The sequence below is a fragment of the Macaca nemestrina genome, chromosome 14 (genome assembly GCF_043159975.1).
Source record: "Macaca nemestrina isolate mMacNem1 chromosome 14, mMacNem.hap1, whole genome shotgun sequence".
Classification (NCBI taxonomy): domain Eukaryota; kingdom Metazoa; phylum Chordata; class Mammalia; order Primates; family Cercopithecidae; genus Macaca; species Macaca nemestrina.
Genome location: NC_092138.1, coordinates 33,485,687 through 33,499,011, shown reverse-complemented (window position 1 = coordinate 33,499,011; position 13,325 = coordinate 33,485,687). Strand labels below are relative to the sequence as shown.

General features: G+C 37.4%; 1 protein-coding gene across 8 annotated transcripts in view; it reads left to right on the top strand.

Moving 5' to 3' along the window:
* Positions 1-13,325, top strand: part of LOC105491836 (GLIS family zinc finger 3) — a 478,098-nt gene that overhangs the window by 360,342 nt on the left and 104,431 nt on the right. For all 8 annotated transcript variants that reach the window (XM_011758546.3, XM_011758539.2, XM_011758533.2 and 5 more), the window contains 2 exons: positions 8,374-8,535; positions 13,118-13,228. In XM_011758546.3, the coding sequence (XP_011756848.1) occupies positions 8,374-8,535; positions 13,118-13,228 (273 nt within the window). The remainder of the gene's footprint in view (positions 1-8,373; positions 8,536-13,117; positions 13,229-13,325) is intronic.

Sequence of the window (13,325 nt, the reverse complement as noted above, 5' to 3'; positions counted from 1 at the left end):
GCCTAAAATTGAAAGGATGAATTATCCAAACTTCTCTTGGTTTCCTCACCTCTGCAATAGTCATCTCATTTTTATATATAAAAAATAATATGGGGGTATTGGAGCAAGCAGGATCAGATTCCAAATTTATTCTGCGTGTATGTCTATCTCCTGCAACACATTATGAGCGCAGGAAAGGTAAGATGAAAACCAATCTTACTTTTGCAGAGCCTAATGAAATACTCATTGTGTGAGAAACTCAGTATGTGCATGGTCTTCATGGAGGAGGTCACTTGGTATACTGCTGTACTTAGAGTTTGAAGTAATTCTTTTCTTTAATATAGAGTAGTAAAACAGCTGAGCACTGCTTTTATTTGTATGCTTTATACTTCATAGAAGTATTATGCTTATATATTATAGATACATGTACATGGATTATACGTGGCTACATGGTGATCAGAAACACAGGTACACAGAAAATTAAATACTTTGGTTGCTTTTAGCTGTTTCTACGGTTTGAGTATGATACCTGGAGTTCATATGTTGAAAATTTGGTCCCCTCTATGTGTCAGTGCTGAGAGGTGGGCCTTAAAAAGTGGTTGGATTGTTAAGAGGAATTAATGCTGCTCCCGTGAGCCTGGGCTAATTGTCACAGGAGTGAGTGAGTTCTCACTCTAGTGGGACTGCATTAGTTGTCTCCAAAGCAGGCTGTTGTAAAGTGAGGTCACCTCTTGTGTTTCGCCCCCTTTTCTCACATGCCAACTTCCCCTTTGGCTTCTCTGCCATGATATGACACAGTATGAAAGCCCTCAGCGAATGCTGCTGCCATGCCCTTGGACTTCTCAGTCTTCTGAACTGTGAGTTAAATAAACCTCTATATTTTATAAATTACCTAGTCTGTGGTATTCAGTTCTAGCAACAGAAGATGGACTAAGACAGGTATGTTTAGCAGAGCTAATTACATAGCCATAAAACATTTGCTCTACTGGCATGTTATCAAATGCATTTTTTTTGTCTGTCAGCCCCTGAAGTATACGTGCTCTTGTGGATATGTATTCACAGATTGAATGAAATCAATGCTAATAAACAACAGCAGCAACAAAAACTTATTGTTGTGTTTACGTAACCTCCAGACAACCAGTTTTCATTATTTACCCACTCATAGAAATAATTATTCACTTGAAATTGTAGTTTTCTGGCATTGTATTGGTATAACATCAATAATATATGATACCTTATATGTGTAGAATATCTAGAGAGGGCCATATGATATATCTTAAGTATCAATGTTGCACTGTGAATATTCTTTTTCCAGTCATGGTATAATACCCACGATGAGGTTCCATTTGTCCTCAGATCCTTTCAATTGTTACAAACCAGACACTTGATAATTTCCATAAAAATTTAATATGGTTCAAATGTTGCAACAGAAATAACATATTTCTCTCTACATTGTCTTGTGGCTTCTTGAAATGTTTTTTTTCATTTTCGTTTTTTAAGTTGAACTCTCATTAAATTTGCTACCTCATTTCAAAGACCCTTTTAGGAATCAGCTGCTTACTCATGACCCAAATGTTAAAAAACAACATATTCCTTTAAACCAATAAGAAACGTGTATGTACTGTCCATTTCAGTAAACCTTGTTTTATACAGATTTCTTCATCAAAAATAAGCAGCACAAGAAGCCAGGAAGTTATATTTATGAGCTAGTTAATAGGCCCATTTTGTACACCAGAATAATAAGGAAAAATGTAGTAATTTGAATCTCTTTATTACAGTTTAGGAAAACATTACAGAAAGAGTTTGATATTAATTCTACAAAAATTTTAATAATTCCAGATAATCTGGGTAAATGAGGACTGTAGGCCACTTCACAATGCCAGATGCCAGATGACTGGCACGCACCCAGTGAGTGATTGACTCATTGAGACCAAGTGTCGCAGCCTTTTCTCCCCTCCTTCTGCCCTAGCCAAACCCAGGGTCAGGGAAACTTTGAAGATTGTTGTAGGAAATGCAAGTGCAAATCTGTTTAGATACTTGGAAACTTTGGAAACTCAGTTTGGGTTACACTGATTCCCCTGAAGTTAAGAGGACTCTCAAATTAACCAGGGACAACCTTATCACAACTTTAAATAAATTTCCAGTGAGGCTGTTATTACTCTGGGTAGAATCTTTGAAATGTTATAAAATCAGATATTACCTTTTACCAAACCAAAGGGAAACCCAGTAACTCCTGAGTACAATGCTCTGTTAAGAGCAAGAGGGTGATTTGACTGCAACATGAGTAAAATCACAAAGCAAGAATATATAGAGACATGTTCTCTGTCCCCATTGTGGAGTTATTAGTCTGAACAAAACAAGGAGCAGGAGGAATTCCCTATTATTCCACAAAATCGATTCATAAATTAGATACTTTTTAAAAGTCTTAAAACATTTGAATGATTTTCTTTTTCCCCCTTATGTAGCACTTTCTACAAACTGATGTAAATGTTAAGATTTGCTAGAGCATCTAGTACTATTAAGAATGCACCGGAAACAGAAGCCAGAGTGGCATGAGGTGAACTGTATGTCCAAATGTGAAGTCCGTGGAAGGAGAAACAAAATCCGATGGCCCCAGTGTGCTTCTGCAGTCTTTCTTGTGATTCTTGGTCCTTCTTTTCTGACTTTTCTTCTACGTTTTTTTTTTCCCTGTTATCTTCCCACTTAAATTTTAAAATTAGATTTAACTGTTTCACAACCTAAGGTGTGAAACTGCCACCGTTTGGTTCTTTCTTTTCTTCTTTTATTTATTTTCTAGTTCTTTTGTTTATTTTACTTCTTCTTTATAAAATCCCACCAAACTGTGCCTTTTTGAGATTAGAGTGACCTAATGATCCCTAGAATGTTGCTCCTCAAAGTGTAACCTTCAAACATTCACCATTTAGAAGTATCACCTGGGAGATTGTTAGAAATGCAGGATCTCAGGTCTGACCTAGCCCTAGTGAGGCAGAGTCTGTGTTTTAACAAGTCTCCCAGGTGAAGCTGGGAAGCAGTGGTCTAGAAAGAAGCTTCCAGAACTAAATTCCAGCTGAATTCATGCGTCAAATTTCTCACCTCTCCTCAAGTGTGTAAGGTGGCCCTTTGACCATCTTTTTCTGAGTCACAGAAGTCATCTTTCATTTACAGCTTTTGAAGGTACATGCTTGATTCAAGTGGACTTGAACTCTTGGACTTATTGTGGAAGTCACTTTGACAGTACCTGCAGGATTAGAAATATTTGCTGATCCTCCTGCCCATGCCTTTCTTCTCTGTTATCTTTGGGCTGTATGTGGAGATGTGAACTGGCATATACTTCATCAGCCAGTTCTTGCTGTGTATCTTAGCATCAGCCATCGCTAATTGGATTAATTGGTCTTAATTGACGGAATTGTGAAAGTGTGTACCTCCCAGGGTCATAAACACTAAGCCTTAATTCAAATCAAATGTATATTTTAAAAAGCATGTCCGGCATCATAGACTCCTTTCTGTTTGGGTTTAGTTGACATTAGCAATGGTATGGAAACCTGATCAGGAAAGGTTTGCTGTTATTACTGCTTTGAATATGAACTTATGCTTCTCAGCACTCTAAGTAGCTGATTAGGGGAGGGAGTAATATTCTACTTAATTATTGGTTACACATATGGAATAAATCCTATTTTAATGGTGTCTAATGAGCCTTTCATTTTTAGAACCTTACACAAAAGCCTCTAATAGAAAGGGAAAGTAATATTTCAAAGGTCATCTTAATGCCACTTAATGTCAACAATCTGTAATCAGCCAATATATATAGACGGTGATTACAGTCCAGTTACAATTCTTTAAATATAAAATAATCTAAATTAGCAAAGTGATACAAGCTAAGGTTCTTTAGGTTTGCAATAACTTAAACTTTCTAATTAAAGTTTGTTGCTTGAAAACAGCCTCAGAGTTAAAGAAATCCTTCTCAGAGTGAGGCTTCATGCAATGCAGTATTTTCAAGACCCATGAGTGTAAGTTCTATCACTTAACAGTTTCATGCACCGTTCCCATATGTGTCCGCAAAGCCACTGAAATGTGCAAACAGAAAATGATGGCTCCCCTTCTGTGCTTTTTCCCAACAAGAGAATGTAATGGGCAGAAGTATGGGATGTTTTATTGGTCAGGAGGCCACCGAGGGAACTTGTGGGCACACCTATTTCAGAACCAGGTATCTGCCTAGTGGCAAATTAAAAAGTTGGGAATTTTAAGAGTCTCCAGTAAGAGATGGAGATTCTGAGATTTTGTCCTTTTTGCCCCGCTCTGGAATGGAGATGCCTTTTCTATCCTAGGATGGTCGCTGCTACACTAGACCCTATGACCCTTGTCTGAATTAGAAATGGGTAAATTCTGCAAAATGCTTCACTTTTATCACAAGATTTTCATCAATAAGTGGACAGTGATCACAGCATGAATGGCATTCCCTGACTCACCTGCTCACAGTGTAGTAGTGTTCATCAGAATATCAGAATCTTCTGGAGGGCTTGTTAGCAGTCAGATGGCTGGACCTCACTCCCAGCATTCTGCTTCTATAGGTCTGGGGTCAGAGAATGTGTATATCTGACAGGTTCCCAGGCGCTGCCAATGTTGCTGGTCTAGGGACCCCGTCTTTGAGAAACACTCCTCAGGGGTGCATCAGTATGTAACCTGCCCAGTCGTACACATTGACCTTGCTTTCATGCACATAGGGCTTACTCAGTATTTGCTGGGAAAAAATAATGCTATTTAGATAAAATTACTAACATAGGGGAGATTTTCTAGCAAGGAGCTTGGTATGCCGAATGCACACCAGGCCCCTTTTCCACCACTGCTGCTCCCCACACTGTCACCCTGCATTTGTCTCCCTTGTGCTCTATTCAGCCACCTTCTGTTTCCCCCTTGGATTCTGAGAGTTTGCTTGTTGGTTAGTGTTTCTCTTGTTTTCCTGTTCGTAGTCTGTTTTTGAACCTCGGGCAAACTCTGGCCTGATCATTCAGTCATGTGTCACTGAGTCCTGGGCTCATGGTTCTACAGTTAGTCCAGGAAGCAGAAGATCTGAAAATAGGATATTGTTCAATTTGGGTAGGAGCTGTCCAGTGGCAGTGACACAAGCAGTCAGTTAACAATTTGGACCTTGGATCTCAGGAAGGGCTTGAACTTTAGGAACCTCGAAGAGAAAGCATCTGGCCAGACCCAGGGAAACATTCCTAATGTTCCGTGCTTCCCTAAGTGTAGATGTCAGTTTATAAGGTGAAACTTGCTTCCTCATTAAAGATTTGGGAAACATGAAAAAAATAAGAAGGATAAAAGGCATCCATTTGCCCAAACAGTCAAAGAATCTAATTTTGGTATATTTTATAAACAGTCTTTTATAAGCCTACCTAAATGTTGTTTTATTTTTAATGCATTTGCATTTACTTGAACTTACAAATCTAGGGGTAAAACTGCCTGAGGGAGGGGAAATTCTTGTGATGAATTACAGGGTTGTTCCCATAATAAATGATAATGATTCAGGATAAAATTGTTTGCTTTCAAGTTTCATCCAGATGCCATTAGAGAAATGAGTAGCACCTCCTTTCTCTTTTGGCAGAATTGTCAATGTGACAAGTTCATTCAGGTGTGGTGCCCTGCACACTCCTGTGAGGAGCTGGATATTTTGTGCCTCACCAAGGCATTTATTAATCCTTTAGTGCGTGATTTTACTGGTCTTGGGTTCTATGGTTCCTGCAAGTGAATTCTTCAACAAGAGTGAGTTACAGGTGTATGTTATGAGCCCCTGACTACATGAAATTGCCTTTCTTCTTCTGCCTTTATTCATACAACATAATGTGGTCAAACCCTTCATTCATAAACTTTTCCCTTAAGAATACTGTAATGCTATTCTATTGTCTTCTGCCCTTTCTTGTTACAGAGGAAACATCATCTGATATCAACTGGATTTTGATTATTTTACAGATAATCTTTTTGTTGTCATTTTCAGTCTGGGTGCCTATATTTTCCTCTGTCCTTGCTGTTTGAAAATGGTCAGGATATTCTGAGATATTGTTCATTTTGCACTGATTTGCTTGGAAACCAGTAAGCCCTTTGGTCTTTGATTATTGCTTCTGTTAAGAGTAATAACAGCAATTAGTTGAGTTTTAACTGAATATTTAAGTGGACATTTAACTGGAAAGACTTGGAAATGGTATTCTTACATATAGTTTATGTCTTATCAAGTGAACAGTTTGAATTAGTCAGGGACATGTCTTGGATCCTTCTAATCCCTCTATGGTAGAACTAGCGATGTTGTTTTATCCTGTACTCACAGAAACCTCATTAATCTTATTCTAAAGTAGTTCTCCACTCTCATCCTGGTGCTGAAACAATGCAGCTTTCTCTCAGACCAAGATCTGAGGCGACTGTGGAACAGAGTGGATATGGGGCCTACTCAGGTTTGGGTATGTGCCCCTGGAGCTGGCCCCAAAATGGAATCCACCCTACAAAAGAGCCTTGCTAGGAACTAGGCTACAGACTTGGTGTGTCTAAAACCACAAGCTCATTTCAGACCTAAGTGTGGTCCACCAGGTGATTCCAAGTCAAATAAACTGAGCTCCAAGAGTTTTCTCTGAGTCGTCATTCAAAGAGAACCCTAAAAACAGAGGTTTGGTCAGCAGAGGCCTCTTAGCTATGAGTTGGGGTTTAATTTTGAACCCCTTTATTCTTAAATTTGAGAGTCACTTGAAAAGCTGCAGAAATGAGCCCCTTAACTCCTCTCTCCCTCTAGTGACGTTTCCTTTCACTCTGCTGAGAAAGTAGTTGGCTTTGTCAGCATTCATCTTCTGCTCAGGCTAAATTTATTTTTATGTGAAATAGAAATCAGGAAAACACCAAAATTATTTTAAGCAAAATATCAAAATTGAAATAAACCAACATATGTCTGTGAAACATGTATAACTCTCAATCAAAAATAAGTACAACTTTCATAAATTTCTTAAAATACTCCAGCATGCAAAATCTGGACAACTTAAATAGATGGAGTTATGACATGTTTAATTTTTTTTTTTTACTTAGTTCATCCTTTACTTAAAGATGAAAATTCCAATAACCAAAACCTGGCTGGCTCTAGATCATTCTGTTGTGAACAATGTCCTCTACCATCTATTATAGTAAGTAAGAGAGCCAAAGAGTTTTATAAAATTTCTTGCAGCAAGGTTAAGTTATACCTGCTAATTTTGAATGGGAACCATCTGGAACTTACCTTCCTTTTGTACACACCCTCACCCCACTGCATTTCTCTGTAAGAAGTGAGGCTTCTTAATTGCTTTAAATGTATTTTGCTTCGTTCCAGTAGGTTTTCCATATTTCTCCATTTCCCTTCCAGTGAGAACTCAAATGGGATTAAAACTGTCTAAGTAACATAAATATTCTGGGGCTTAGGACCAAAGGGAGAGTTAAAAGATAAATCCCCATTTTACCTTTATGCTTCATTTATAGGCTTTCTCTAACACATTTTCTTTATTAGATTGTTACTTCAAGGATTGGAATCACTTTAACCCTATTAATAGTAGCTGATATTTTGCCCTCAGAAGACATTGAGTAAATATTACTGTCAATAAATACTATTGACAAACCAGTGACACATTTATTGAAATCTTAAGTCTTTTATCTTCTTTTCCTCATGAATTAGATAACAAAATGTCTGAAAAGTAAAAAAAGATTAAAGTATTACAGTACTTTATTTGGAAAATGATTTCGCACTAAATGAATTGTCTTTTAGCTTCCTTTATAAAAGTGTGTTAAAAACTTTATCTCATTAGCCTTGTCATTACCATATACATTAACATGGTCACTCTTTTGAGGGTTGGAAAAACTTACAAATTTAGTTAAGGAAATGTGTGATCATATTGATCTAGTGGATTCATGTCTTTTTCATCCTGGGCTCTCAGATCTTCAATTCTCCTTTTTCTCATATATCACTCTGATGTTTTTTTCTTATTAGTTTATTAGTTGTCAGAGAGTTTCTTCTTTTCCAGTTCCTTCAATTTAGACCAATTTGGAAATGGAAAAGTGTGTTAATTTTTAATAAATCTTTAAGACACACATTACTGTATTTTTATTAACAGAGCCAGATGGCTCACAGTGAATTTTCTCTGACATAAGTAATCACAGAAATCAGTTTGGGACCCAAATCTGGTACAGAAAGTGGCATGTATATTCAGTGGAAAAATGCAGTTCACGTAAACATTTGGATATTTTTAGGAGCAATATTTATTAATGTTTGGATTTGATTTTATTTTATCATTTTCAGCAAAGTGCAAACTAAGGACATTTTCTTTTTCCTGTCCCCCAGACTCAAACATCCAGGGCTCTTCTCAACAACCAAAAATTATTTTCTTTTTGCAGTTTGAAGGTTGCAAGAAGGCCTTTTCAAGGCTTGAAAATCTCAAGATCCACTTGCGGAGCCACACAGGCGAGAAGCCGTATTTGTGCCAGCATCCGGGTTGTCAGAAGGCCTTCAGTAACTCCAGCGACCGCGCCAAACACCAGCGGACGCATCTGGACACTGTAAGAATGGCAGGAGCTTTCCAGTTTCCAACCCAGAACCTGGTGTGAGGAAGTGCCTGCTTGATAGTGGGCTGGTGAAGTGTTTGCTTTATGGTCTGCAGGTTACAGGGACAATGCCAAGGGCAGCAGTGGAACCTGGTAAAAGGCCAGATGGGGCCCTATTTGGCTGTTTCAGTTTTCTGTAGTAGCAGGTTATTCTAAATATTACAACCTCCTGGGACAAAAGGGTGACTTGGTCACCGCTGTGTACAAAGCAAAAGCAGTTTAGGGGCTGTCCTGTAGTGGATTTTAGTACAGAGAGTGATCAGTAGAGACGGCATTAAAATCAGTATTCAGATATCAAGTTGGTAATGTATGCTATTGCTAGGAATATCAAGCAGTTTTTGTTTGTTTTTCTTTGTTTTTTTCTACCCTGGTTCTTTTCCTCTTGACATAGAACTTTGCAGCTGGAATGATTTTCAAGAGTGAATTTGGCCCTTTGCTTTAGAAACCACCTGGTATTTTCACCTTCAGCTGATCTAAGAAGAAACAGCAAATCTTTCCCAAGAGTTCAGTTTCCTCATGCTTTCTATCTGTTAACAGCCGCATATTCTTTGACATCGACCCTATGAGAACAATTGATTTTCATTATTACACGCTTAACTCCCTTAATGCTACAACATTTTGCTCGTTCCCAAATGCCTTTTCTATGATTCTTGTCTTTTATTTTCTCAATTACGTTGATAGCCCTCCTTTGCATTTCCCAGGTTTTGATGCCATTTTCCTTACACTAGGCCAGATAGACTCTATGTAATTTCACTTTGCTTAACAAAGCCATCAGGATAAGTGTATTATACACATCATAGATCTCTTATCCCACATTCTTGCAAATAATGTATTCATGACAGTACTTTTTCGGTGTTAACATTCTGATGTCTATTATTAAACTACACTAGAGTTTGAATTTTGAAAAGATACTGTTATTTCTACACACCTTCTCATACATATTTAAGATCCTTCTGATGTTATAGTTGACATATTTATTAAATTTTATATTAGTCTCTATTAGTCATATTCATAGAAGTCATTTTAGCTATATGTCACATAACCTTTCTAAACAGAATTATCCCTGAATATGCATAAATGTGATGGTTTGCCTAGTAAATATCTCAAATATAGTTAGAGCAGCATGGGTGTAGGATGGACCCAGTTTCTACTCTACCTGAATTCAGTGATTTTAGGGCCAATAAAATAGAATACTATGAATAAATATGGTGAATAGTGGGATTTTTCTAAGTAGAAAAAGAAAAAAAAAGAATAAATTGTGTTAAAATGCCCTATTTTGTTGTGCCTAAAATGCTCTTGGTGGGATCAAACAAATTTTCCAATTTGTCATTAATCTTTATCATGGAATAATGAACATTTATGAGACAAGATTGTCTTGAGAAATTGCTTCTACTCCACCTAGTTATCTGTAGTTAGAAAGAACTATTGTGAGGCTAAGTGTTATGGTTTCGCACTGGCCTCCTTTGCTTGGAGCTAATTTTAGCTAACCAAACTAAGAGCATTTTCAGAAATCATTTTGGAATAAAAAAATATATCTTTTTAAAAAACGTTTGAGGAAAACTACCTAATACAGTGATTTCCCAATTTTTGTTAATGCAATAGCTTTTAAAACTCAGCTATTTTTGTTTTTTTGGAAAAATTATTTCTCTATTAAATATTTTTAAAGCATCATTTTTTCCTGTAAGCTCCAAACTAGCTCCTGTTTAAACTTTTACTACATTTAACAAATTAGTAAGCTCTTTTAAAATCCTATAGAAACCACACACTTGTTTTTAAAAACAAACTGTACTTGCTTGAAGAATTTATTATTTAAATTTAGGTCCTTGTTCCCTTTCATTAAGCACTCCTTATGCTAATACTGTCAGAATTTTGGATAAAGTATCTTTCTTCAACTAAGTGGATTCCTTATTTGTAGAAAAAATGGTTTTCCCATAAAGATTACTGAGTTCCTAATTCTAACCCTTAATAGTTGTATTAATTAATTTCTCTATTAGCATCTTAATATCTAGACAGGGAAAGTAATTGTACAGTACAGGTGGAAAATAACAAAATATATAGTTGGATGAAGTGTAGCATGCTAGTTAAAGCTTAGGTAACCTGAGATAAAATGACAGGTGCAGCAGTACTACTTAGATCAGTCCCTGACATTGCTATTTTGGCATACCAGTCCCTCCCTGGTGGCTGACAACAAGAGAAGAAAGTGAAGGTCAGCTGAGAGGAACAGTGAGTGTGTAGTCAAGCTTTCTCCAAGAACATCTCAAAATCAAATAGAAAGCCGGGCACGGTGGCTCACGTCTATAATCCCAGCACTTTGGAAGGCCGACGTGGGTGGATCACCTGAGGTCAGGAGTTCAAGACCAGCCTGGCCAACATGGCGAAACCCCATCTCTACTAAAAACACAAAATTAGCTAGGCATGGTGGCGCATGCCTGTAATCCCAGCTACCTGGGAGGCTGAGGCAGGAGAATCTCTTGAACCCGGGAGGCGGAGGTTGCAGTGAGCTGAGATCGTGCCATTGCACTCCAGCTTAGACGACAGAGTGAGACTTTGTCTCAAAAAAAAAAAAAAAAATCAAATAGAAAATGACATTACCAACCTAAATTGTAGTGACCATGGTAATAATAATGGCATCAATGTATATAATTTGTTAATAGTCATCAAGCCTTTTGTACATGTAACATCTCCTGTAATGCTCAAAGCATAAGCTTTTACAATGGGATTGCCAGTAAAGATCTTAGCTAGTTGCGCTCCTGAAGCCAGGGCAGGGTGGGGAAGGCTAGTGCAAGAAGGCTATGCGAATTCAGAAAAGATTCCCAGGTTAAAGAAAATCTTTGCTTACTCAGTAGAAACTAACTGGCAAGTGACTTTAGCCAATAATCTCACTATTTTGTAGAAACCATGAGGTATCGAGAACCTGGTTCATCTGTTGTTCACTTTTAGATCCCTAATCTGAAACACAGTGCCGAGCACATCCCAGAAGCATACTTTTGAGTGATTCAACCAACCAGACAGTCAGTCAGTCAGTCAATGAACACAGCAGATGTCAAACATAGAATTCAAGTTTGGTATGTCAAATTAAATTATATATTCATGATTTAACCTTGTTCCTGGAATCAAAAATGACACACAAAAAGGAGTGAACCATAAATATGGCTTCTAGCAGGTCAAATAATGTAATCCACTTATTTGTTGGCTCACAGAATGACACACATGCACATAAAAACAGAAGCAACAATAAAATCAGATTAGTCAGATGATGATGATGATTATTATTATTTTACTATAACAAGTTACTAGAGCAAGAATCCCGAGACAGGGTTTCAGGTCTGGTCCTTACATTTCACATCATACAAGCACAGCTCTAATACCTTACTTGATGAGACTCTAAGCAGATCAGTTACTATTAATATATGTTATAAACACAGTTAATCCTGTGATTTTTAAATTTTTCATTTCTTGAAAAAGCAGAAGATTTTGATTTATCTCACAACTGAAGAGTCATAGCCTCACACCTTTGATAAGTTTAAGGGTCATAACAGTAGGAATAAGTGCTGAAATGTGAATGGATGTGAGCTGCTGTTATTCATTCATTCCTGTTATGTACCAAGCACGAGGGGTACAACAATTAAAAAATGCCAGGCATGGTGGTGCACACCTTTAATCCCTGCTACTCAGGAGGCTGAGGCAGGAGAATCACTTGAACCCAGGAGGCAGAGGTTGCAGTGAGCCAAGATTTCATCACTGTACTCCAGCCTGAGCGACAAGAACAAAACAACAATATATATATTGTTATATATATATAAAAAAGAACAATATATATATATAAAAGCCTAGACTCAGCCTTAAGCACCATACCTCACATCTTCTAGGAGCATGGGGGAATTGAAATAGCCAAAATGTGTGTTCTGATTGCACTCAGCCAAGAGCTTATTCACTTAACTCAGGCTCAACACTAGGACACCTCTGCAACTAATATTATTAATGCTTCTCTGGATGATTTTTCACGTGTCTGTTTGAAACCTACTGTCTCTTACTCACTTTACACTAATTTTCTCTTCTTAATTCTCTCCCTTTCTCTTCTGAATCAGGTTTCTTCTGAAAAATACCCAGTTTTTTTCTGGACTTTACTACAGCTTCTTTACCTGAACCCTTAAAGAATATGTGTTTACTAGTTTCTGACAGTACCAAAGATTATTCTCAGGGAAACATAACTGTAAGTATGACTAGAGATGCTTACTAATAATTTCCACATTAAAAAGTGCCACAAGCGGTTTTGTGGTTAGAGTGTACACTAAAGCAATCTCTTAGAAATCATCAAGGATAGGGCATCTCTTTGTTTCTTGAAAGTTTACCCTTATCTTAACCATCATGCGAAGTTACTAGACTTTGTAATTAAAATGCATGAGTATTAGCTAGCATTTCACATCAGTCAATTGGTAACAGTTCATGCTCTGAAGTCCATAGTCTTTGAGTGAAACATTCCCCAGTTACCTTTATGATTTAACCACAGCTGTTTCTTTCTTTCTTTCTCATTTAGAAACCTTATGCTTGTCAAATTCCAGGATGTACCAAACGCTACACAGACCCAAGTTCCCTAAGAAAGCATGTGAAGGCACATTCTTCCAAAGATCAACAAGCAAGGAAAAAGGTAATTTTTAAAAGAGAATCTTCCAGTCGGGAAAAGCATGTTCAAATTATTCTTGTAGTACACAAAGCTTCTGCAGGGCACTTGAAATTCTTATACT